The following is a 26,430-nucleotide window of genomic DNA, read 5'->3' on the forward strand; positions in this document are numbered from 1 at the left end:
CAGTTCGTCCGCCGCCGGCTGCACGAGCGTTTCAGCTTGCTCGCGTGCAGTGTACAGACACGGAGCAGGATTCGCTGTGGGATTTATTACTCGGACCGAGACAACTCCTGGATTACCAAGTGTCTTTTTGTTCTCCGCTTTGTTGTTATTTTTTTAAATATAATATTTATATTGTGTGTATATATATTTTTATTTTTTTTATTTCATTTTTTTTAATTCTGAGATTAAGAAACAACCTGCCGTGATGGCTCGGGATCCGGAGCATGTGAGCAAGCTCACTGAAAGTACTTTTAAGGTGAGTGATGCATTCAACATTTAAGGAAATACCTGTTGTTGTTTTTTTGGGAGGGGTCGCTTTTTTAATGTAGTTCACTTCAGGTGTAATCAGAAATTTATAGTTCAGCGAGTCTGCTTTGTTGCTTTTCAACAGTGGCTGTAAACCACAGGTAAAGTACCATAAAATAATGAAGTGTTTCCCTTACCCTTTGTTACCTCTTGTTTCAAGGACCTGTTTTGTGAGGGGGTGGGAAAAAGAGAAACTGATCGAGCAACTGAAACTTTCTGTTGTTTACCAGGGGAAAAGAAAATTCAACAATGCCACTGCCACAGCAGGGACACTCCCTGTTATTAAATAATTTCGTAAATCACAGTGAACCACAGAAGTGTTAAAGCTTCTCACAGCTCAATCAATCTGCTGTGGCTTTATCAGAACATCTGAAATCACTGGAGCAATAATTTGAGTGTAATCTTGATTGGTTGTTCCTGGCTAATCTAATCAACATTATACTTCTACCTCTCAATGGTGATAAGCAGTGAGCCTTCACTGTCTATGACCTGAAGTAGAAATAGACAACAGTTTAGAGTAAAAGTTTAAGTACGACAGTTAGGTTGAATTTCGGTGCATTTTGAAGTGCCCTCTCTGGTTTGGGGAGCAGGGAAAAAGAGACTGAACTAGTCCTACCTGTAGTTTACAGTAGTTTACTGTTTTTCCTCTCAGCTGCCCCCCACTCATGTAAAGCCATACCTGCCCCCCTTCATTGTTCTATTGAGAGTGTGCCAGGGGAATAGAGGCAGGGGGTGAGCAGTGCTTGATTATTGGGAGATTACAATAGAGGGAGGGGGAGATGGGTGGTTTGGTGAGAGTGATGAAGTTGGTGCTGCAAATAGCTGGGACTTTGTGTGGGACTTCGCTCTTTCGAGGGAGTTGCATGACATACGTGAGGGGTCAAGTTAAAGATTGAAAGTTTTATTGTTCTCACATGGAGATATTTATAGAGCAACTGCACAAACACTTGCTCTTGTTTTCATGGATTTCTCTTCTCCACCCACTCCCACAAAAATAGCCTTATGAGGGTTTTATTGTTAATGACGAGACCTTTCAAAAAGGGGAAAACAAGTCTTAAAGTTAAAGTTGTTTGTTTGCTTTTTCTTGCTTTTATTCACAATAATAAGACTCTGCTCTTTACCCCAGAATGTAATGGAGCAGTTCAACCCAGGCCTGAGGAACCTGGTCAACCTCGGAAAGAGCTATGAGAAATCAGTCACAGGTAAACACAGTTTTCACCCTCATGAGGGACAAAAGGGCATAAACCCGTAATGGTCCGTAACCGCTACAATGAATTTTGGTGTACCTCAGCTGTTTTTACACTGGCAGCACTTTTAAATGGTCGAAGCAGAGCTATAAATGATCCTGGAAATCGTCTGGAGCTTAACAGTGTCTTGTCTGTCTGCCCGCCCAGCAATGGCTCTTGCTGGAAAGGCTTATTTTGATGCAGTGTCAAAGATCGGAGAAACTGCTATCGTGTCTCCAGTCTCCAGAGAGCTCGGTGAGTATTATGCAAGTCTACTTTAAATCTACCTGCAATGTGGGAGCTCTCGAGAGGGTCTGTCTGATATCCATGCTAGAAATGTCTCTGCTGTGAGATCGAAGCTTTTAAAAGAATGTGACTCTAAACTTCCTCTTATGTTTAAATACAATTAAAGGAATAGTTGGAGATCGTGGAATAATTCTTTTATTAAAATTAATTTTAAGTTAATGTCTCTACACGAAAGTAAGAATATAGCCAGAAGCCATTAGCTTATTATAGACCTTGAAAATAAACTAAACCAACAAAATCCACTTTGCTACCCCAAAGAACAATTCACAAATATTCTGTGTTACTAATGTGCAAAAACACCAATTTGTATCTTTACAGCAGGGTTATGTGCCTCGTTGTTGTCAACAATTAGTTTGTGAAAGACCATTTTGAAGCCTCAGTTTGAGTATTTTTACAGTCACCATGAAAGACCTTGAAAGTGTGTACTCATACAGTAGAAACTAGCCGGAAAATGTCTGTTTAACAGATTATAATACCTGTACCCTGAATCATACCTTGTTCAGTTGTCCCTGTTAGGGTATTCATGTAAGTCGAGGAAGTTGAACACATTTTACATGGATCCCACTTTAATCTTAAGTGTTCTGGTAGTTTAACTGCACATTTAATCCCAGAGAGGACTTGATATATGCTAAAGAAGTGTGCGTCTCAGTTTTTCTACATGATACATACTATATAGGAGTAAATTGTAAGAAATGAATTACAAAACATTTTCTGGCAGCTCGTTGCCCAGATTGTGCTGTAATTAACAACAATTACTGTTAATGCGTTAATTCACAAAAAATGTCCTTTTTTATTTATGCATTTTACTGTGAAGACATTGTAAAACATAAGGCCCAGGGCTGATTCTGGCCGCTGCTCAAAATGATAATTTTTCAAAATAAGCATTGTGCTCTATTAAATAAGACTTAAAATGAGTAACTGAGACCTTAAACACATTAGTAAAGTGCGTAGTCATGTCATAAATCAAGTGCAAAGTAACTTCATTTTCTCATAAATCTATATACAAGCAAAGTTCTTTTTACCAACCAGACAAGTCGCCCCCTGGTGGCTAGAATGTAGGTTTAAAGTACTGTAGCAATGGATTGACTTTGCAGACTTGAAGTTTAACACTTGTGCTTTGATTAATATCAGTGTGACAGATTTATTTTTGTTAGCTTGGGAAAGGGCAAGCTAACAAGTATAGGCTTCCTGTTTTCCTCTTGATTACTCTATTTGTACTAGCTGTGCAAAAAACCCCCACAAACCCTACACCTGTACAAGTTGACAACATTTGATAAGAAACCACTTTGTTCCCAAACATATATTTTCCACATGGTTGAAGTTTCTCTTGAAATGATGCTAAACTCTCTCACATCCTGCCAGTATTACGTGAGCTGGACACATATCAAAATGCTCTTTCCTGCAGTTTCAGCGTAATAGTGACACGTTCTGCTTGCATCACCCAATATGCAAGTTAAATATACAAGCATCTGAAAATAACAACGCTTCAACCCTGGAGGTGAGGTACTTAGCAGAAATTCATTATTATGTCCTGTCTATCTCTCACTCCAACTGAAGCACTTTCTCTTTTCAGCCTCCTCTGAGTCATCTCCAATTATTCTATTAGTGCTGAAATTTGGAGCCGACCCGCTTTGTTCGGGGGTGTGGGGGGGGGGGGGGGGGGTCATATTGCAATTCATTAAGTTGCTTTTTGTATTCTGCTGCATCACTCTGTAACGCCGGGCTTTGCAGTTCGGCCTTTTTATGAATCAGAGTGATGTGACAGGAAATCAGAGCAGGGTAGTTAAAAGATGATGCTCTGTCAGTGTGTTGTTGGGGGTTTTTTTGTTGTTGTTTTTTGTAAAGGACTATTGTGATGACAGTGGTTGTCCCCTGTGTTGTGATTTCTTCGCTGTTATTTCTGAACAAGTTTTCTTATTTTAAATCAAATCTGCTTTCCTTTAAGCCTTTAAGCTTTGATAAGATTTTAGACTAAAAATCAAAGAATTTTTAGAAGAAAATAAAAATTTCAGTGAAGGACAAAAGCAGTCGTGGTAAAACACAGAGATGAAGAATGCGTTTTAATGCTGAAGTAGACTCCCAGACAAGATTCTCAGACTTTTCTTGCTCAGTTTCTTTTTCTGAATTTTGAGGATAAAACTCATAAAATAAAAAATCAGAAAAAAGCATAGACTGAAAAAGAATAGTGCAGCCCGTCTAGCTACAAAGTGGCAACGCACACAATGGAAATTTGTATTTTGACATTCTGACGAGGGCTGAAATGTTTTAATGTAATCGGAGACGTCTCATACTGCGCTGTTATGAAATGCTGCCCATGTTTGTTAAGGCGCTCTTGTCAGCGAACAATAGCAGTTTTCATTTCTTCATTTAACAATATGTTGGTGTTACGTAGCATTGTCTGAGCATACCAGAACCGCTGAAGTGAAACGGCTTTACGAGCACTAAATTCTACTTTCTTTCTTTTTTGTTCTCTTTCCTGTTGTGGAAAGTCACAGATGGGAGGACTCTGCGCTTTCTAGTCAAATCTAGCCTTATTGAAACAGACCCCTTCTGGTTAACAAATGCTCAAGAATAGAGTTTGTGCTACATGGTTTGTGTATTCTTCCTTTAGGTGCATTCGTCTGTATGTACTCCCATCACGTTATGTGACTTCAGTCATAAAAAAAATCAATTCGACTTTGAATAAGAATGAATGCAGAAATGGCAGGTGAAGTGTTGAACTCCAGGCTCCGTGGCCGTTCCTTCACCGCCTGGCGTAGACGACATGGTGGTGTGAATTCTCTCACCCACTGCAGCACGTAGAGTTGCAAACGTGCTGAACAAACAGACAGATAGACAGAGGAGACCGTCTACCCACCGCTGATCCTCATCCTCATCCCCCTATCCCTCCATCTGCCTCTCCAAACGGTCTGAAAAAGACGATGCGAGTGTTTAATCTTTATTTACTCTAAGCAGCACGACTCTTCAGAATGAGGCACCTGATAGATTACTCTGCACTTCTCTGCTGCAGACACCTGTAAAGATCTTTTCTCTGTAGTCATAGATTGTGTTGTTTTTTTTTTTTCTCTTCCTCCCTCAGTGAATGGCACAAAGCTTGTGCGTCACAGAGGTTAGCAGGTATTTGCTGAAAGCTACCTGAGGCTTTTACTTGGGTGCTGCTCAATTTCTCAGATTCTTGCTGTGACGGATGTGAAAGTAATAAGAAAAGATTTTTTTTTTCTTTTTGAAGAAACACTAAGTGCTCAGATGAGTGAAAGCCTTTAACCTGTGTCACTCTTCTTGCACTCCTTTAATTTCATTTAGTGGATTCACAAAAGGCAGCACTGTGGGGAATTCACTTTATCAGTAAGTTCCTTGGATAATGAGCTTTTCAGCCATGCACTTTTTGTCCCACATCTCCTTCCATCTGTGATCATTCAGTGCACTGCTGCTACTAACTACTGCTGTCTGTCTCTGCATAGCTGGTTTGCAGACTTCTATAGCTGTCGCCTGATTTTGCTAGTCCTAAATTACATTTCAGCAGGTCATTACAAAAAGATTTCTTTTGATTGATGAATGTCATATCCAGTGGGTTTACATTTTGAAATTGCCTATGCATGAGCAAACGGCCGGACTCCACAGGGAGCTATTCCACTTTGAAAAGCAGCAGGTATCGAAAGGCTGAAAATGTTACAGGCGAATGAATAGCACGAACCGCACCCTTTCCACCTTTTCTCTGCACTGTTTGTCAAGCCTTAGTTCATTTAAAAAAATAAATAAATATTGACGTAAACTGTCTGCAATAGAAAAATGGTTATGTCAGCCAGAATGATTTTTCTTTCACTTTAGAGAGTGAGAATTCAGAGCTGGGAGTCTGAGTGTGTCCTGCTGATAGCTTTTGTAGCAGGTTTCTGCTTTTGAGAGGCACCATTTCTTCTGGAGGCTGGTTAATGTTATGGTGAATAAGACTTTCTGGCACTTCAAATATCTTTTTTTGTAGCTGTTTCAGAGGATGGCTTTAATCTTTAGACAAGCCTATGTAGTCAGTGTGCAATTAAGCGGTTTATTTTTACTAACAAGCAGAAATGATTCAGAAAAGTCAAAAATGTATCTTGTTTGGAAGAAATCCTGCCCCTCAAAAAAGAAAAAGAAAACACGTTGCAAACTTAGGCCTACAATATTCTGCAGTGTTGAACTTTAATGAGCAAAAATGTGTTTCTCCTTATCAAATGTATTTTTATGATGCACGTTTTAGCTGGAGTGATGGTTCAGCTTCTTTAAGTGTCTCAGAAAGGTATGCTGGTGAGTCAGCGTGCACTTTACCATGACCCTGGAACCTGATCAGCTTAAAAGGAGCAGTCATTTTAAGTCATTAGTAATACCTGTGTCTTTCCTTTGGTGACATACCAACATTTTTTTTTTCTCCTGTGGAGAATCATCTGTGATGGCGTTTCTTTTTTGCCTGGCTTTTTCAGGTCAGCTGTGTTTTAAAAGCGCTGTTCTCAAAACAGTGGTGCTGTGATACATTATTTACGCCCATTTTGAAAAATCAAAATCATTGCCATCATGATTGTGAAGTAATAATGGAATAACAGAAAATTATAGAAGTTGAGGTAAAACAAAAGTTTAATATTTCTTGAGAAAATGTGTTTGTTTCGTTCTGGGGGTTTAGCAAAACGATTGATGTCCTCTTTTAATTCAAATGCTATAACTTGGAGGAAATGGTTGGGTATAGCATGACTAAATTTGTTGTGACCACGTGCAATGAACTTGCAATCTCATTGCAAATGGCTGATGAGTTGTGATAATTAGCATAGACTGACTGAGATTGGAGCGTCCTGTCTGTCTGTGTTTAAAAAATTAGACAGCACTTACTTGCAAACCTTTACCAGTCTGTGAGCGACTGCAGACAGTCCAAGTCAGACTGCAATTGTGTGGAGACAGGTTGCTTCATCCCAGGTAACCTGTGGAATCGCCTTGCCTTCAAAAGTGGTCCCCCAGAGGCTCTCTGGCAATTTAGCTGACACAGGTACTAGCTGTTTGTCCCCAAGTGTAGAAATGTCCAGTTCAATCAGTGGATTTTTTTTTTTTTTTCCAATTTCTTCTTCCCTGGAGACAAGGAGGTTGCTGTCCTATTTTTATTCTAGTGTGACTGCGCCATTAATTTACAATACAGCAGCCGGAGATCGTTAACTTATTTAGTTTAAAGACTGTAAATGAGAACATTGCTAACACTGTCAAGAGGTTAAAAAAAATCTACCAGCCTACACCTCAAAATCACATTTGGACTACTTTTACATAACATTTTATTTGTGTTATCTTTCTTACTCTCATACAGAGATTGGCTAAGATGAGAAATTGAGGCTGAAAGTTCTTTACGTTTATTTGCAGACATGGTATATATCCTACTGTCTAACCATGGGCGTGATTGAACTAATGAATCATCCAAATTAAAGTCTTAAAACCTAATATCACAGTGTATGAGAAACTAAACAGCTGACATTGTGCTTGATATGAAACTTCAATTGTGTATACTGTACATATGATGATTGTTTTTATGTAACAACCTCAACTAACCTCATCTAACCTTTAGAAGTCCTTTGAAGCTGGTGTTTAATTTAATCTATTAGGAAAATTGAGACTCATTGTGCTCGGGGTATTATTGGCTCTGGTATTAATAAATGATATTCTGTACTCTATGTGACGGCAAGTCATTGCTCTTTGTCAAGTCAACTTACACTGATATTTATTGTCCACAGACCAAGTAGATATTTATTCACTGTAACTACTCAAACCATTAAACAACATTCAACCAAAAAATGTTACTGTGGGTGATTGTTATTGAATAGAAACTTACAATCAACACCCAAAATTGCCTTATGTAAATGATGATGATGACTGAAAGATTCAATCCATAATGCACTAAGCAGATAAGCACCTTCATACGTGTGAACTTTGAAGAATTTTAGGGGAATCAGACTACGAAATATTTTAAGTACACAGGAGGAAGCAGTCAAACTCAGAACTGTTCCTGCTACTTGAGATCTCAGTGTGTGTTAAAGGAAAGGAAGAGATCTGGTCAGAAAGTGTGTGTGTGTGTGTGTGTGTGTGTGTGTGTGTGTGTGTAAAATCATCTAGAAATCAGGCTTCCATTAAAGAAATCTCTCACAAGTCGGCTGGAGAATATTTGTTTGATTTTATGCCGGAGGTTTGTTTTTTTTTTTTTTTTTTTTTGGAGGTGGGGTTGACAAAACTGCCTCACTTTAAGTGCCATTTGTTTAGTCATTCTGAAGCTTTTGATCTCTTAAAAAAAACAAACAAAGGATATTATAGTAATCAGTAAATGTTTGCCAAGCTATCATATCTGTATTTTCCTGAGAAGAAAAAATGTAAGCACATTTTCTATAATTTATTTTATTTGTAATGCAACTATTTGCTTTCTATTCATTACTTACTACTTTAAAAAATGTCTTCTTTGTTTCTGGCAAACCTTCAGCTGGCAGTGCCTAAAGAATCTACCTTGGTGGATTATGCCAACACCCAGCCGGCAGTGTGAAGGGAAATCACGTGAAACACTAGACGTACTTCATTTAATGTAGTCTACAGTTGCACTTTGTTCATGTAGTCATCTGGATGGATGAACTGCATATTGCGGTTCTCATTATCATCCTCGTTATCATTGATTACAGTGACATCATTATGTTGATATTAAGGGAGTAGCTCCTCCATGGCAACCCCCAAACACAATCCTTGTCCCACCTTCATTGCGATGTTTATAACTTGGATCCTGATTCACACAGGAGGCGGCCATGATTCACTGCAGACACTGCATGCTTGCTGGAACAAGCCCAGTGATGTGTCTCAGTGATCAAACCGCGTTGCGAGACGATGGCCGATGACTGGGGACACTTCCTGAGCTAGTTGATTGCTGTGTACACTCGTTGAATGGGTGAAACATTAGTTTGATCAAACTTTCAAACAAAGAGAGTCTATGCTAGAAAAGTCAGTGCCGCTGTTTGCCATGCCAACATCACCTCATGTTCCTTATCTAACTCCACATAGGCGGGATTTTTTTTAATTTTTTTTTATTTTTTGCTTTTTTGTTGGCACAGGCCATATCCGTCTCATAAAAGTCACCTGTCGACAGTGTCTAAGGCCTTGTCTACTCTGCCATGTATCAGCAGTTATTCAATAGTGCCAGTTGTGTGGAAACATGGTGCTGTTTGAAGTTTAACATAATCTCAAAGAAATGTCTCTTTAGGGGTTCATTTCAGCCTTTGCTTTGTTTTACAGCGCAGTTGGGTTATAGTTTTTCTTGCTTTGTTTAAGCTTCAGATCCTCCAAACAACATGTGTTTGATTAAAATCCAAAGGTCATTTAATGGCGTCGTAAGACACCTTATCTGTAATATACAGGCTAGAGTAAATTCTACATGGACTCAGCGGGTGTTGAATGAGGGGTTCGGCATTAATAATAGTGAATCACAGGTGTGAATCATGTGTGCTTTTTCCACAAGGATCTTTTCTCAAACTTGTATTAACCTGCAAAAAAAAAAAAAAAAAATGAACGTGGAGTTGTTCATTTGAAAAATTTGAGGGGAAGTTACACTGATATTCAGACACAGATATTCAGATGAACTGAAAAGCCCCGTTTTCTGTTAAAATTATGTAGTCAAAGACTTTTTTTTTTTTTTTTCTTTACCTGCACTTAAAAAAAATGAAAAAATTACAGACGTCATACATTGTGCTGTTTTTCTTAACTCTGATTCAGCCGTCAGTTGTTCATGTGATAGGCTCATGCACCCTCTGATGACTTTCTGTAGCATTTATCCTCACTGAGGCAGGCTTTCACACCTTGTTCACCCCAAAGGTGAAACTTGCAGGTGTACAATGGCCTCTTTGAACCCCGCCGCCTCCCCCTCCTGGCCTTTCTCAGCCTCCCCCTTCCACCCCATGTGGTCTGTTGTTGAGGCTGTGCAAACAGCTCAACATCCAGTGGCCACCCCCCACCAACCCCCGGGTCGAAACACAAAGGCAGCATTTACCAGTACGTTCTGGTGACCTTCAGAGGGCAATGTTGTTGTAGCTGGATGCTGCCTGCTGGACACAGACGTACACTTATGTATCGTTACGTTTGTTTGCTCTGAGCTGGGGAGGGGGTGTCATATAAAGAGGAATGTCAGGTGTTGGATCGAATGTATATGAGTAGGTGTTCAAAGGTGGAGTGTGCTGAACAGGGTGACTTATAGAGATTTTTTTGCTTTCACCTAAAAATGACAAAGTGAAACTGATGCTTGTGCTTTGTACACTTTCTTCACAAGGTGTTGAAATCCATGTAGGTCATTCACTTTTGCCCTTTTCCCTCATTGACTATCACATGTTCAGAAATGAGGTAGAGGGTGGGGGGTGAGGTGTGCTGTGCATGTTTTGCCGGTTTCACCAGAGCATTTTGCCCTGTAATAAACCTCGACTCTAGATTTCACCCAATTGTGATAGAGGTAGCAGTATAAACTGCTTAGCTATGATTGTCCCCTTCTGTTTACAGTATTGAGTCACTCCCATTGTTTCATGTCATATGCTGCTCGGTCTGTGCTTTAGCCTGTCTGTGAATGGAGACTGTTCTGTAATTGACTGCACAATACCAGAATGTTTCATAGGAGATTACTTATTGACAGCTGTTCAAATATTGAAACACGAGAGGTCATCTGTAAAATATGGACTGTAACAAATGTATGACAGGCTCGATGGATTTATACACAAAGTTTCTGAAAAAGTAATAACTGTTGATATTATGTTTTCGGATCTGTGCCTGCTGGTATCCAATGCTGTCTCCTACCCCTCATAAAGAAACAGGTTAAGATTCATGGTATTTAATATTTGAGGATTTGCTGCGCAAATTTTGATTAAATGATCGGCTATCTTCTTGTGTCCCTATAGTAAATGAAGTTAGAACCAGCAGTAAAAAATAAAAACAAGGTACTTTTTTGTGGGTGTAGAGCAAAATAATTCTGTCAAAGGGTGTTCTAACAATAAATCTCTGCCAGCAACTTTAAAGCTCAGTAAACCTTTTGTTAGTAAATCATTTTTAGAAATATGTACAAACCTTGTTTGGGACCAAGGATTGCATGTGGAACCCCACATGATACACAAATCAATGATTAGCTGTAATTACTGAAATACTAAATCTTCTCCTGAATTTTTCCTCAGGTGTGGTTCTGATGGAGATTGCAGAAGCCCAGAAGAAGGTCCATAATGACCTGGAAGATAACGTAAGTACCTTTTTAAAGAAGTCATATTTTTATAATTACTGTCAAGTCTCTCACATAGCATTTTTAAAATATGAGTATCAAAGACGGAGTCACAAAGTAAGGAAGTATTGCAGGGCAAAAACACAATATGTGCTGGCCTTATCCTGAGCAAGCTATTAATTACATTAATTACTAGCTAGAAGTATTTATGGTCACAAATGCTTATCTCTAAATGTTAGTGAACAAATGCAGAACTTTTTTTTTTCCCCTCTGTACTCTCGCTATCACAAGCCTCTACAAACTTTTGAGTTTAAAATCGTTGTAAGCAAAAGTGTCAGAACTGCCGACAAAGTAGAAAAGCCACATGATTATTTTCCGGACCTGACGCCTTAGGGCAGGGGTGTCGAGCTCCAGGCCTCGAGGGCCGGTGTCCTGCAGGTTTTTGATATCACCCTGGATCAACACACCTGAATCAAATGATTAGTTCATTACCAGGCCTCTGGAGAACTTAAAGACATGTTGAGGAGGTAATTTAGCCTTTTAAATCAGCTGTGTTGGATCAAGGACACATCTAAAACCTGCAGGACACCGACCCTCGAGGCCTGAGAAGATGCAGCAGCAGATCTCAGAGAATGACTCGGCCTCTGTGTGGAAAGGTTTTAGGAATATCACCAACTACAAGCCTAAAACCCCCCACTCCACTGATGACTTGCTCTTGGCCAACACCCTCAACGACTTCTACTGCCGTTTTGACGAGCCATCAGACAACTTTCACACCTTCAACGGCCCCAACAATAGAGACACTTTGGACACTAATTCCCCCACCTCTCCCCCCTCCATAGAGCCATCACCACCTTCAAACACGTCACCTACAACACCCCCCTCCTCACCCCACACAAAAGAGGATTTCACACCACCTCCTCCCACCACAACTCTTCATATTCATGAAGTAGGTGTGAGGAAGCAGTTTAAGTCTGAATGCTCGAAAAGCTCCCGGCCCAGACGGTGTGTCTCCTGCCACCCTCAGACACTGTGCAAACAAGCTGGCCCCAGTGTTTTCTGGCATTTTCAACTCCTCACTGCAGGCATGCCATGTGCCTGCCTGCTTCAAGTCCTCTACCATAATCCCTGTCCCCAAGAAACCTAGGATCACTGGACTAAATGACTACAGACCTGTGGCTCTGACATCTGTGGTCATGAAGTCATTTGAGCGTCTGGTTCTCGCCTATCTCAAGACCCTCACGGCCCCCCTCCTGGACCCCCTGCAGTTTGCATATAGAGCCAACAGGTCTGTAGACGACGCCATCAACATGGCCCTACACTTCATCCTGCAGCATCTGGACTCCCCAGGAACCTACGCCAGGATCCTGTTTGTGGACTTCAGCTCTGCCTTCAACACCATCCTTCCAGACCATCTCCGAGACAAGCTTTCCCAGATGAATGTGCCTGATCCCATCTGCCGGTGGATCACTGACTTCCTGACGGACAGGAAGCAGCATGTGAGGCTGGGAAAGAATGTCTCGGACTCCCGGACCATCAGCACCGGCTCCCCTCAGGGCTGTGTTCTTTCTCCTCTGCTCTTCTCCCTGTACACCAACTGCTGCACCTCCACCCACCAGTCTGTCAAGCTAATCAAGTTTGCAGATGACACCACCGTTATTGGGCTCATCTCTGATGGGGATGAGTCTGCCTACAGGAGGGAGGTTGAACGTCTGGTGTCCTGGTGCAGCCAAAACAACCTGGTGCTGAATGCCCAGAAGACAGTGGAGATTATTGTGGACTTCAGGAAGCACACAGCCCCACTCCCCCCCATCATCCTGACTGACACCCCCATCACCTCTGTGGACTCATTCCGCTTCCTGGGTACCATCATCACCCAGGACCTGAAGTGGGAGCCCACCATCACCTCCGTCATCAAGAAAGCCCAGCAGAGGATGTACTTCCTGAGGCAGCTGAAAAAATTCAACCTGCCAACACGGACGATGATGCAATTCTACACTGCAATCATCGAGTCCATCCTCACCTCCTCCATCACCGTGTGGTACGCTGGAGCCACTATCAGGGACAAACAGAGACTGCAGCGTGTTGTGCGCTCTGCTGAGAAGGTGATTGGCTGCAGACTCCCATCTCTGCAGGACCTGTACACCTCCAGGACACTGGGGCGTGCAGCTCGGATCTCAGCTGACCCGTCTCACCCTGGACACAGTCTGTTTGACCTGCTCCCCTCAGGCAGGAGGCTCCGGTCCATTCGCACCAGAACCTCTCGCCATAAGAACAGTTTCTTCCCCTCTGCTGTTGGACACATGAACAATAACCGTATGACTGTTCCCACCACTAACACATGACCCTACGCTGTGTTCACTGCATCATTCCATGTTTGGCACTGATCACCACCTGCACTCATGTATATATCTATCTACTTAGCACTTTTAATTCTTATTCTTATTTTTATTTTCATGTCTATTTAAGCTTAATTTATGACAGTATGTTTGCACTGAAGCACCGCAGCAATTTCCCAATGTTGTAAACCTGCTCAACATTTGGCAATAAAACCCTTTCTGATTCTGATTCTGATTCTGGAGTTTGACACTTGTGCCTTAGGGTAAAATGCTTCAGATACCTTGTGACAACATATAAACGGAAGACAAGTATTCCCAAATGAAATATGTCAACAACTGAAGCCATTATCAAATATTCCAGAAGATCAATCCATGCTTACTGTACACAACGAGTGATGTGACTGAACTGAACTGTAACTTTGATGTATGTATCAACAAATTCGTGATGTTTCCTATCTGCAGTTCAAGAGATTCCACAGAGATGTTATTATCGAGCTGGAGAAGAAGACAGAGATGGATGTCAAATACATGAACGTACGTGTCTCCATAGAGAAAACAGCGTTTTTCTGTCTCTAAGAGATAGGCATGGCGACCCTGACATCAACAAGTATTTTTAGATATCACATTTTGAACCCTTAATTTTAGCATTTTGATCATAACCAGTAGTTTGGAACACAGGGTAGACTGCTATGTTATCAGAAATGTGTACCAGAGTTTAAGCTTGGATGGTCTAGTAGTACAAATAACCACAGTGCAAGGCATATTTGTATATAATAACTGCATTACAAATCTTCCAAAATCATCAACACAGGTCGAGAGTTCAGTGGTTCTAATGATCTGAGGAGAAGCCCAGCAGGAAGCTACTAGCGACAAGCACCTGTCAAGAGGTCTACATGTACTTAATGTGGCCACACTCTAATAGTACACAACATTAAGCTTTTATTACAATTAAAGCTTTAGTTGGAAGTTAAAAAGAGCGGCTGGTATAAAAAGAATTTTATACCAGCCTTTTCATACCACATGTTGAGTTCTGTTGGAAAGATCACTTTTGGAGCCAACTAAATTGATTATTTCAGCAAATGCAGTTTTAGGCATTTCTACTTCTTCTTTTTTCCAGAAGTTTCCTCTTGCATACATCTTGTTTATGTAACTATATTTCATGGAAGCTAAGCGTCCCTAAGGGAAGCATTGATGATGGTTTAGTTCTTCTTGTTTGTGTAGTGAAATGCCTGTTTTCCTCTTGTTAAATGACTCCTGCAGGCCACCTTCAAGCGCTATCAGTCAGAGCACAAGGTGAAACAGGAATCCCTAGACCGTTCTCAGACAGACCTGAAGAAGCTCAGGAGGAAAAGCCAGGGAAAGCACTCATCCAAATATGACCTCAGAGAGAACGAGGTGAGCTTGAAACAAAACCAGCTCCAATCTTTCCTGAACATTAAAAGGCGACTGTGTGCTAATACTTTGGATGTTTTTTAAAGTATGTGGAGTTTGAATGCTGACACTCGGCTGGCTGTGAAGACTGGATGACTAGTATGACATTTATTTGACAGGGTAATGAATTGAGGCCAAGGCTTCTCGTGATAGGGATTAGTTTGCCTGTAATATTAGGGCAACTCATTGGAATGAAATTCCATGTTTGCTTTTCAGTTATATTTTTTTCTTTTGTATTACATAATAGCGCCACTGATGACAGGCGTTTGAGAAAGGACACCCTTGGTGTCTTCAAATGTTTTGACTTATGTGGGATAAAAGGGCATTTTAAAAACCTTTCATGTAGTAATAAAACTATCAAAGAAGTCACCGTGGTCAAAGCTGCGTGCAGTTCACCTGTTTTTACATGGTGCACAATAGAACAATCATATGGCTTAAATGACTGTTTTCATAGAAGGTACACACACCCATTTTTTGTACAAAGGAAAGCATGCATACAGGCACAGATTCAAACCCTGTTGAGATTCAGGTTGTATTGGATGCAGCACATCTGATTGGTCTACTAATAAGTTTCATTCATGTAAACCACAAATGTAAGCAGTGATTAAATAAATACAATTCCATTTAGAAAAACCTACAAAAACAGTCAAAATACTGTTGTTTTAAATATCCAGTTATTACTGACTGATGGACTAGTTAATTTGATTAACTTTGAATGCACTCAGGTGTGTGTGGGTGTTGTGTTGGTATATAAATACTACCCCTCCATCATTCTTATCGTTGATTTGCATTCTGCTCAGAAAGTTTCCATCCTGTAAATATGTTTTCTTATGACAACAACAATCATTTCTGTGGCTTTTTAACCTTCAGTCCACTCTGGAAAAAGTGGACTGATATGCTTATTGTGCAACGTAGTGTGATGCATTTATCTAAGTACGGAAACTTAAAGTGGAGTCCACAGTAGTGTCTACAGGTATAAGCTATTTACATTTAAGTATTTGAAGATCCTTTTTAATAAAATGTTCACAACCAACACCAAAAGTGAAAATTACTAAAATGAATGTCAGTTCAAAGTCCACAGTAATCGAAGGCAAAGTAAGGAAAGTGTGTAGCTGAATATTCAAATATGCTCACTAAGGCTTTTATTATTATTGCTAGCATAATGCTTCATAGTTGGTACTGTACAGTGCTGTTCATCTGCATTGTATAAAGACAATGCTAATGCTAAACTGGATCTACAATGACAGCATGGCTTCATAGTAAAAGTAGAAGAGTCTGGGAACTTGCATGCCTGCAGTCCAGACCTAAAACTTGTGTATTATGAGATTCTTTAAGGAGTAAAAACAAAGAGCAAAAGAGATCTAAGTGTTCTAGGTTTGCTCTGTTGTGTTTTCCTGCTGCTAAACTCTGTATCAGTCCTCTGTTTATCTTTGCATTTGAATGGCACTGTTTAAAAGACACCCATACAATAAGCCGTGTTGTCTGGGTGGAGCTTGATAGCCTGATCCTGTTTCTCAAGCCAGGTTGAAACTGGGGCCTTTCTTTCCACAGAATGGACTTTTTCATTATCTGATAAAAATGACACCAGTGAGCTACATGCGAGATGAGTCTAACTGCCCAGCTTTCTAATAATGTGTAGGGCTTGAGTAAGGGGCCAGTAATGAGCTCAGCCCTGTCGGCCTGCTCTTCCACCTCACGTCTGGGCAATTTTAGTGGTGAAAATGGGAAATAAAGAGCTTTGATTCCGTGTCTGAGAGAGAGACACACATAGAGGGAATGAGACCAGACAGTAGGGGATGGTCTTTGACAGAGCCCTTAGAGATAGGCTGCTTTACCATCACCATGACAACCTGGGGAAAATGAAAAAGATTGGGGGAGTAGGCGTTGAATAAAAAAGGGATGGAGTGAAGGTTGGGAAGTTTATTTTAAAGGGTTCAGTGTGCCTTGTGTCAGGGTCCAGCTGCCCGTGTGTGCGGCGTGACGCGTAGACTCAGTCTCAGGCTCTCTGTGGGGAAGGGGAAGACTGATTTGGTCTCCCGCTGAGCTAAGATTGATCCAGGGGCAGCAGGAGACTCAAATAAACTTGTCCCTAAGTGCAGGGACTTTGACTACAAAGCTCATTAGGAGCGTGATTTGTGCATCTAACCTGAGGACCCAAACAGCTTTTGCTCACAGGGAGCCATCAAGAGTCAGTTTTCCCAATCTTGGGTGTTAAAGCAACAAAAGTCCCCCGATCAGAGGCGTTGGCACCTGGTAGCAAAGAATTAAATAAAATAAAATAAACAGCAAGTATTTTGAATAGTCACCTTACTCCATTTAAAAGAGGATTTTATTTATGTTGCAATTATGGCCTGATACAGATGTGACTGAATATATGTGTATATATAAATGCAAAGTTTAAAAAAACAAAAGGGATAATGCATGTTAAAAAATTGCAAAAATACTTAATTAAATGGACCTATATTAATACTACAATAAATAAACTACAAATAGAATAAATAAATGTACATCAATATTAATGATAGTAATTAAGTTAATAGCTCCACCCACATGTGGTTAAACCCTTTTGTTTGTCATAATCTTTCTTCTGACATTTTTTGAACTGAGATAAAGATTATTTTGAACTGTGAATCATGCAAAGCTACTCTAATACAGCCAAACAAAACTATGGAGCTGAAAATTGGCTAAATAGATCCTCTTAACTATAAGCTCATCAATGCATTTAATGAACCCGATGAAGCACAGATTAAATTGTTGTTATTCACCCTATTCTGTAACCTCTTGTCCTGTGACCACCTTCTGCAGTACTTGCAGACTATCTCATCACGCCAGATGGACATGCAGAAGTTCATTGCTGACGGCTGCAGAGAGGCTTTGCTGGAAGAAAAGCGACGCTTCTGTTTCCTGGCGGACAAACACTGCATGTTCTCCGGTCAAATTAGCAACTTCTATGAGAACGTAAGCAAGGACTGAGATGAACATCCAGCACAGCCGCATCACACCTTCTATAATGGATCATTTAACTTGCTCTCATTCTCTGGTGCTTCCAGGCCAAAGAAATACTGTCGGTGAAGATCCCCACCTGGCAGGAAAAGTGCAGCGACATCACCAAGGTGCCAGACTCTGTGGTGAGCATGATAGAAGGGCTGTCCGTCGTTCCACAACAATCACCGCTGGTTGATCACTGTAACAGGGTTAGTTTGATTTTATTATTTGATTTGTAAGTGTGAAATCTGTAGATGTTAAGCATTCTTCTGTCATGTATTACCTTGTTCTATCACATATTCTCATCGTACCATGGGGGTAGTTTAGATTAAAACTGAGGATAGAGCATGCTGTAGTGCATAAGGAGAACAAAGCATTTGTAAAAGACTGGCCCTGCGGGGTTTTTATCTTCTCAAGTTGTTGTGTTGTAGTTTATCTTGTTAAAGTAATGAAATCTGTTGTATCAGATGAAAGCTGTTGTGTAAAGTAGTAAGACATGGGTGATTGTTATCAGCAGGAATTCTCAGATGTGTTGTTGCTGTTGTGTGGTGTTAAGGTCCAGTGAGGCAACAGCTGTTTAGTGCTTCGCACTTCACTTTGTGACTGTTTGATTATAGCACTAAGGACCTGTTGAGATCTGAATAATGCCAATTCACTTTGTCATATTGATGCATCCGCTAATCAGTCTTTGTGATCTCTTCAGGTCAATGTGGACTCTGGCCCTCCTCCAGCACCACCCCTCAAAGCTCAGTTCAGCCCACTTGCCAACATGTTTAATCAAGAGCCCACATTTCCATTTAACTCCTCTTCAGACCACAGCTCAGGTAAAGTTGGCTTATGTGAACTGCATAAATAAATATATAATCTTTATTGGTGAAGACTAAATCAACTTTGTTATCTACATGTGTGATTTTTATTTTTTTTCTGTCTAAAATAGGCCAGACTCGCTCATATTTCCTGTATATGTGTAAAGGAAACATTCTCATGCCAGAGCTGTCCATTAAATAGCTGCAGAAACAGCTAGCCATCCCCCCAAATTAAAAAAAACAAAACAAAACTTCGTTTACAACGGTTCAACAGAAATCTGGCAAAGTCTCATTTCTAGTCTCTTCTGCCTCCAGATCAGGGCAGTATTGGAGATGGCAGCCTGTCGAGATCTACATCCCAGTCATCTGGTCTGAACGTGAGCAAGAAGTTCCGGGTTAGAACCATTTTCCCTCACACAGCAGGCAACAACGACACGCTCCTGAGCTTCGATGAAGGCGACATCATCACTCTGCTCATCCAGGACGAGAAGGACGGCTGGTTGTACGGAGAGCTGGAGAAGACGCAGCAGTGAGTCTTCATCTGCTTTTGTATTCAGGGCTGTGTTAACGGCTAAGAAAACCTGAGCTTAGTCTCCACAATCTCATTTAAAGTTACATTTTGTAATCTAGTTATCGTTCATTTTATTCACTCAATAGATTTGTTGTCTACAAATCCCAAATATCTCTAGTTGAATATTATTTTTATTTATTCCTTTATTTATTCATTTTTAGGCAATATCAAAACATTAAAGGTACAGTTTGTAAAATCTCACCATTAGATGTCAGTGAATTGCAGATTGCAGTCAACTGAATTCTGTTTTCTTGTCCCTACCAGTCAAGTGCATAATCTTAGCTACGGTGGGCGTTTTAGCGTTTTAAAAAAATGTTAACTTGTTGGTACACCTAAGACAGGAATGATACTTCCATTACAAGAAAGACGTAGCAGTCGTGGCACACGGGTGGTTTTTTTTCCCCACATAACTCAGCTGACAGTACAAGTTTCTCTTTTGTGCTTTTGCTGCTTTGTCATGCTAGTACCACATGCCTCAAAATACAGAGTATGTCCGGTATGTTCAACACGACATTCGTAAAGCCTGATCTTAGCTCACTCACGTACACATGCAGAAAAATGGGTGCAAACATGCAAAAAAACCCAAAACAAAACAAACCAGGAGGCATCTTCTCATGTAGATTATACAACAACAACATTTTCCTTCCCCAAACACAAGGAAGGAAAATATTTTAGCTGGAACTTTTATAAATTCCAATGAAGTCAGACCTTTTTAGCAGCTGTGATTACATGTCACCTCCAGAGAAGGTGGAAAAATGTTCACAGGTGCTAAATGAAAGATCTCCCTGCTTTTTATTCCCTTAGACAAACATAGCACCTGTTAGCTTTGCATCCACTTGTACAAAGGATCAGGCTTGTTTATGTACAGCAGGCTGTGTTTGCATATGTGGCTGCAGCAGCATTACCCTCCTTCTGTGTATAATTACGTTCATATTCATCCTTGCCAGATCACTTAGGGCTCATCATGCAGGATTATGGAGTGCTTTCAGTTTGCGTTTGTCCCACTTTGAAAGAATTTACACGAGCCTTATCTGCTTGTTGTGCGTGGCATTAGGCGGCCTTTTTAATTTCAAGTGATTTTAATGCAGTCAATGGCTTTTTTTTTTTTCCTTTTCTTTTTTTCCCCCAAGAAGAGGCCGTGTTGGGAGAAATCAGTGCTTTCTGTTTCTTAGCAACAAATCCACTGCATTGGTCTGATAAGCCATCGTTTTCTCCAGACGTGACTTGGAGACAACTTTGGAGTCTTAGTGAACAAAATCTTCTATTCTGTGTCTGATGTTAGAATTTTATTCAAGTGTTTTGTCTGCTGCGGTGATTCTCTATCGTGATGGATTCCAGATGACTGCTAAGAAATTGCATGACTCGTTATTTAATTTTATTTTGACGTTTTTTTTTTAAAGATGAAACGATGTGCTTCTGTTCCCAGGCGGGGCTGGTTTCCCTCATCTTATTGTCGAACTTACACTGAGTCGGTGGTATCAAATAGGTAAGAGGTGTCAGAGCCAAGCATTGAATCAATAACTTTTTTTTTTTTTTTTTTTAAATTTCACAGCTGCTGTTGGATAACTGAAGCTTTATGTAATGTGTCTCAGTAGTAATCTAGGCACGCCGGTGCATCGTCTTAGTACGATTAGCCTGCCAGAGACTGAAGAGGAGGAGGACGAAACAGTGTTGCTGCCACCACCAGACTACAGCGACGACGCCCCCTCCCGCCCAGTCATCCTCTCAATGCCTTCGCCAGTAAACACGGTCAGTATCAGCACTCGATTAAGTAAACCACCTGTCATCAGCTGTATCAGGAGCATTTCCAGAGCGTGACCTGATATCTTTTTTTCCTCATGTTTTGATAATTTGGGTTGATATGACGTATCTTTAGGTGGCAATGCTTTGAAATAGTGCTGCAGTTAAGCAATTTGAGTTTTGTAGGTATTACCAAGAACACGTGCTCTAGAAGAAAACGGATAAACAACATGCCTTTACACTGGATGTTTTGCTGTAACACAACAAGCATGTATGGAATTTGTGCAATTTCACAAATGATTGATTTATTATGATGATCAGGGTTGTCATTTAGGGAAGCTGTTCAGTGAGTGTGCTACTCAGCATTTTTCTGAATCTGCTCTGTAGTTTTCCATTACATTGTAAAACAATAAGTATACTTTTTTTTCTGTGTATTTCACACTGCTTATAACAATCTTTCACATTATCATTTCTGCTCTTGGCTTTGTATGGCTGCAGCTATCCTTGATACGGTCTAATTCACACATCTCTTGGTGTGAGCACAGAAGCTGCTGTTAAAACCTTTTGCTTGTGAGAGGTAGCCAATTGCAGGAAAGCTAGCCAAGGGAAGCTAAAACAGCTTTATTGAAAAATGAGCATAATGTGTCTCCTTTAAGCGCTAATATTGTTATGCTGACATGCTGGGCATTTAAAAATATTTCATTTAAATTTTATTTTGAAAAAAGACCTATGCAAATGATCAAAGACCCCGCAGTGGCAAAAAACAGCCCCTTGAGATCATGATCTATCCAGAAAATTCAGTAATCATTTCCAGGTGCCTTGAAAGCTAGTGCAAGACCTGCCTTTGCCATTCAAGTCCATTCAAGCAGCGTCTCACTGAGCCACCTTTTAAAAACAGGGAGGTGATGTCGATTTCCAGTCCAATAAAAGTAGTCTGTTTGCACCAATCACGCCTTCCCTCAGGGCTTTTCTTTGATGGGCCTTGTTCCATCAGATACTAACATGCTGTTAAGTTTAATATTAGGCACCAACACAAAGAACAGCTAAGAGTGACTGTTGAAAGCTTGGAGCGAAAAGAGTAGCTGCTCGTCATCTTCAGCCCTCTTTGCTATTAGAAATAGGTCTGAGCTAACTGCAACCCCATATCTCACACATGCCCTCCCCTCTCTCTGTTGAGTTTTGACACCCAGTCTGTGAACAGAAAGGAGTTAGTCTGCTGAAAAATCCAGAATGCAGTACTTGTCAAAGGATTGTCAAATACGACATGGTATGCTGTTCAGAACAGCTGTGCCTCAAGCACAAGCAAGTTTTTAGTTACTGATTTCAGTCAGATTTAAAGAAAGGGGTTTTTTTGGGGGGTGGTTTTTGGTCAGCTGTGGTTCTCTCTTCCACTTTGGACCACTCTGAACCACATGTCAAACTCTAGGCTACTTGGAGATAAAGAAAAAGAACCACCAGAGTCATTGTGATTCACAAAAATGAATTTCTGCAAAGTTTGCATGGGAGTCTTGATATATTTAAGTCCTCAGCAAACATTGCACTTTGTAGAGACATTATAAAAGCTAATATCCTGCAGCTGCTCTGTAATGTGACATGCATTTCTCCCCGGCTGCTGCTCATTGGCGAAGTTTAATGGCTGAAGTTTGTGGAGTTAGTCATCATTTTAACACAAGGTTATTTCTTCCTGATGGGACACGTGCCCTTGCTGGGTCGTCACTCCACACATGCACCATAAATGCCATCATGCAGGCAGAACTTTTAAGTCGAACTGATCGCGTCTTATCAACATCTCCTTAGTGCGCAGTCACCGGCTCCACGCCCTTGAAATGGCACAGCTAGAAGCACACCTGTGTTCTGTAAACAAGGTTCAAGGAAATGCGCTATATTTATTAAGACTATAGTTTCCACGAAGTATGTTTAATCTTCAGAGAAGTCACATTCAGTAGGGGCCTGTTTGTAATTTTGACAGATACAGGCATGACCACGGTACCTAGAAGAAAAGTGTAAAACAAATCAGAGAGGAGAAAAAGGTGGTAAAATACTCCCAGACAGGTTTTGACTAGAGAAGAGTTACAGAGGGAAGCATAAAAGATGAGAGAGTACAGTCTCAATTTAATTTTGTGACTGTGCTGTGCTGCCTGACTGGAAATGAACTATCTGTTGAGCCAGCAGGCAAGCCCAGGCACACTTCTTTCTCATCACCTTCCTTTCTGTTCTGGACTGTCTGTACTGTCCTCTGAGTTTGCTGCGTCAGGGTTTCACTATGAAATATACGACAGTGGGGGAAATACCAGCTCAGCGTACCCCAAAATTTTACATCCTGTTTGAGAAAGTAGGAGCTACAAATTTACCACCAAAAAAGTGTTTATGTTCAGATCAGCCCTATCAGCTAGCTATCAGTTACAATAATAGAACCCCCTGGGTGTCCTGTGAATTGTGGGAGGTAGGACTTCTTCCAGCACATCCCAAAAACGATCAGTTCATTTGGGATCTGGGGCTTTTTGAGGTGGGGTTAGTTTGTGTTCCACTACAAAAGCAATTCAGGAGTGTCTCAAGGAACACATTGCCCTTCCTTCTTACCATATCCACTGCTAGGAAGTGCTGTTGCCATGGGGGTGTGTACATTGCCTGGTATGTGACAAAGGAAAAGCTGTGCATTATTCTAACAGTGCACAGTCACAATGGTCAGGGGTCACTTTACATCATAGTTGATCAGTGTGTGTTGGACACAATTATATTCTGTGCTGTTTGAGGGGGGGAATTGCAGGACACCTTTAAGCAAGGTTAGGGTGGGGTTTTTTTGTGACATAATCAGTTGAACTGGAGAAGAAATTCTGTTTTTTAACACAAATTTGATTGAGGTTTTCTCTTTGTGAAGCAAATCTGTGCTCATTTATTTGTGATTCATCTAATCAGAAGTAAAAGTTTGCTGAGAACTACAAAAAAGCCAGGATGTTTCAAACAATGAATGATGAATGTAATGCCTTCAAAGCCCGTCTGTGGCTTTAAGAACTGTCACATTTTTTTTTTGTTGACACCTGGTGTTTCCTGCTCTCTAGGGGAAAAGATGGGTAATGTCTGTTTCCTACAAAAAACGACAACAAAAAAGGCCTTCTCATACACATAATAAAATTATCTGCATGAGCTGATGTGACCTACCATGAAAAACAGAAACCACTGATGGTTCATTTTAAAACCTTTTGTCACGGGACATATTGTGAGACTACGGCAGCCCTCGGGGCATGCAGCTCAGAGATTTCTGCTCCTGAACCTCGTTGTTTTCCATGCTCACCTTTCACTCTGCTGGCAGTAAGATTATCACCAACCTAAGGTGAGAGAGGGTAAAAAAAAAAAAAGTGTTTCAATTGCCAGCCTTTCTAGATTGTCTAGATTACAGGTTCAGTGAGTTCTGAGTTTTGTGGTGTAATTATATGTCAAAGGAAGGCGGGGGGGGACAACTGTTGATGGGAAGTCTGATCAAACTAGTCCAACAACTAGTGCTTTCTTAATAGCTGGAGGCAGTTTTTGGAGATTGCAATGATGCCTGTTGAACTTTGTGTTGTTTCCATTTTGGTGACTTGAAGTTAAAGAGTCATTTCTTCTGCTTTTTCTTTAATAACAGGTTTCTTTAGTCAACGGGACTCCAAAGGCTCCTTTTCTTGCGTGAGTGACACAGCTGGCAGATTTTCACATATCCATATGACTAATTAAAAATCTATTTGACAATAACCTCATACATCTTTGTTCATTTTCTTTCCGCAGAGGAGGGAACCCCTTTGCCATGGTCAAGCTGAAGCCGACTGTCACAAATGACAGATCTGCACCACTCATCTAACTCTAAGCTTATTAGGGTGGTGGGGGGGTTCTTCACCGCTGTTATGCCTTCAGGGGACTCTTGTACTGGAATCATACAACCCCCTCTGCGACACACTGACTATCTCCCCAACCCAACATCTCACTAGCCTGCATGCTAGTTTTTTTTTCCTCAGTACCAGCGCGTGTTTTATCATCAACAAAATGAACATTTAGACTTCCCTCTGATCCATATCGTTTTAGTAAAAGTAGCATTTAAATTGGTGAACGTGTTGCATTTCCTGTGGCTGCTTTGCAGTGAAAGCCGCCATGTGATCTGCAGTGCCATTAGAAAGTATTTGCTTTACGTTGTTTACCAGGAACTTAATATGACTGCTGATACTGAGCGGAGACAGAAAACTGTAAACAGTGAGGCTGTTATCAAAGTAATCAAATTGTACTGAATTGCAGTCATGCGTCTTTAAAGCAGTCCAGAGAAATCCACTAGAAGATTTTCCTCTGTCACTACCAGGAAAAAGTGCACATACACAGCTACTCCAAGTAAACAGGTTGAACGACCATTGCTTTTTACTCCTCAGTCGTAAAAGGCTGATGGGGTATTGTTGTCTACAAAATTGTTGTTACTGATATGCTATTTGGTAGATGAAGTCTTTGTTTTCATTTTGGAATGAACCAGTCTCTTTATTGCTTTGTAAGACACTCGGTCAGGCTTGTTTCAATGAAAAATGATGAGATCCAGATGTAAACCTTTGCTACCTGATACTGATGAAACAGACAAGCATACAGGTTGTCTTCCTGACTTGCCAAAATATCTGTATCTTTAGTTCTTTCTTTTTTTACTAGTTATTTTACTAGTTTTGTTTTTTTGTTTTTTTTAATTTGTCGAGGTATTTAGTTGTGAGAATGAAGGGAGAGTGATATTGGGAAAGAAGGGGTTTGTCATTGGATTAAAGGCAAAAACACTAAGTCACAGTTTTGAATGACAAAGGTATTTATATATAAAATAAGTTTGTATGAAATATTTAATAAATCTGTAAACAAAAGTCAGACACAGCAGTCACCACGCTCAGTCCAAGCCATGGATGCTACTTTCTTTTGTTGGTTGTTTTTTTTTTTTTTTTTTTTTTTTTTGTTAGGCCTGACTGCTGCTTTTGCATATTAAATGGATAAGATGACCTTTTGATGAAGGGAATTATTTCACTCCTCATTGTTTGTTTCGTAGTTGTTATATGTAGCTTCTGTGCACAACACAGTTTATGCAAAATGAGAATGTACTTTAACGGCAATCATTTGAAATGTGCATAAGTAAAATAACTCATTGTTTGAAATATTCAAAGTGTTATTTTGTGAGGAAAATGACTTTTCCCCCCATGAATTAGCTTTTCTGAGTTCAGCTGTATGATGAGCAAGTGATTCATAAGACAGTTGATTGAATCGTATTAACTCACTGTGAACCCATCACACTGCCATAATGAAACATGCTTTTCTTCCGAGTACCTTGCCACTGTGTTGACCGATAGTCTTTTTTTTTTTTTTTTTTTTCAATAAAACATAAAGCCTGAATGTTCATTTTCTGTTGTCTTCTCGCTAATTTAACTGTCTGTTAGCTGAAATGAAAGAAAGTGATTATAATCATAACTTA

The 26,430-nt window shown here is 40.4% G+C and overlaps 1 protein-coding gene across 3 annotated transcripts; it reads left to right on the forward strand.

Annotated features, from left to right (window-relative positions):
- Positions 1 to 19: 19 nt before the first annotated feature.
- baiap2l1a (BAR/IMD domain containing adaptor protein 2 like 1a) lies at positions 20 to 25,363 on the forward strand. Of its 3 annotated transcripts, none has more exons than XM_085360509.1 (14): positions 20 to 295; positions 1,472 to 1,547; positions 1,740 to 1,826; positions 11,063 to 11,124; positions 13,905 to 13,976; positions 14,703 to 14,837; positions 17,679 to 17,831; positions 17,924 to 18,067; positions 18,562 to 18,682; positions 18,980 to 19,193; positions 20,662 to 20,721; positions 20,828 to 20,984; positions 24,598 to 24,638; positions 24,738 to 25,363. In XM_085360509.1, exons 1-14 carry the CDS (start codon positions 245 to 247, stop codon positions 24,808 to 24,810), a joined length of 1,446 nt encoding a protein of 481 aa, XP_085216635.1. In that variant the 5' UTR covers positions 20 to 244; the 3' UTR covers positions 24,811 to 25,363. The 3 variants fall into 3 exon arrangements, with proteins under 3 accessions (XP_085216635.1, XP_085216636.1, XP_085216637.1); XM_085360510.1 differs by having other exon boundaries at positions 20,831 to 20,984; XM_085360511.1 differs by having other exon boundaries at positions 17,924 to 18,001.
- The last annotated feature ends 1,067 nt before the right edge of the window (positions 25,364 to 26,430 follow it).

The sequence above is a fragment of the Diplotaxodon limnothrissa genome, linkage group LG8, assembly GCF_057381915.1.
Source record: "Diplotaxodon limnothrissa isolate DT_005_m linkage group LG8, D_limnothrissa_male_GT1.1, whole genome shotgun sequence".
NCBI classification, from domain to species: Eukaryota; Metazoa; Chordata; class Actinopteri; order Cichliformes; family Cichlidae; genus Diplotaxodon; species Diplotaxodon limnothrissa.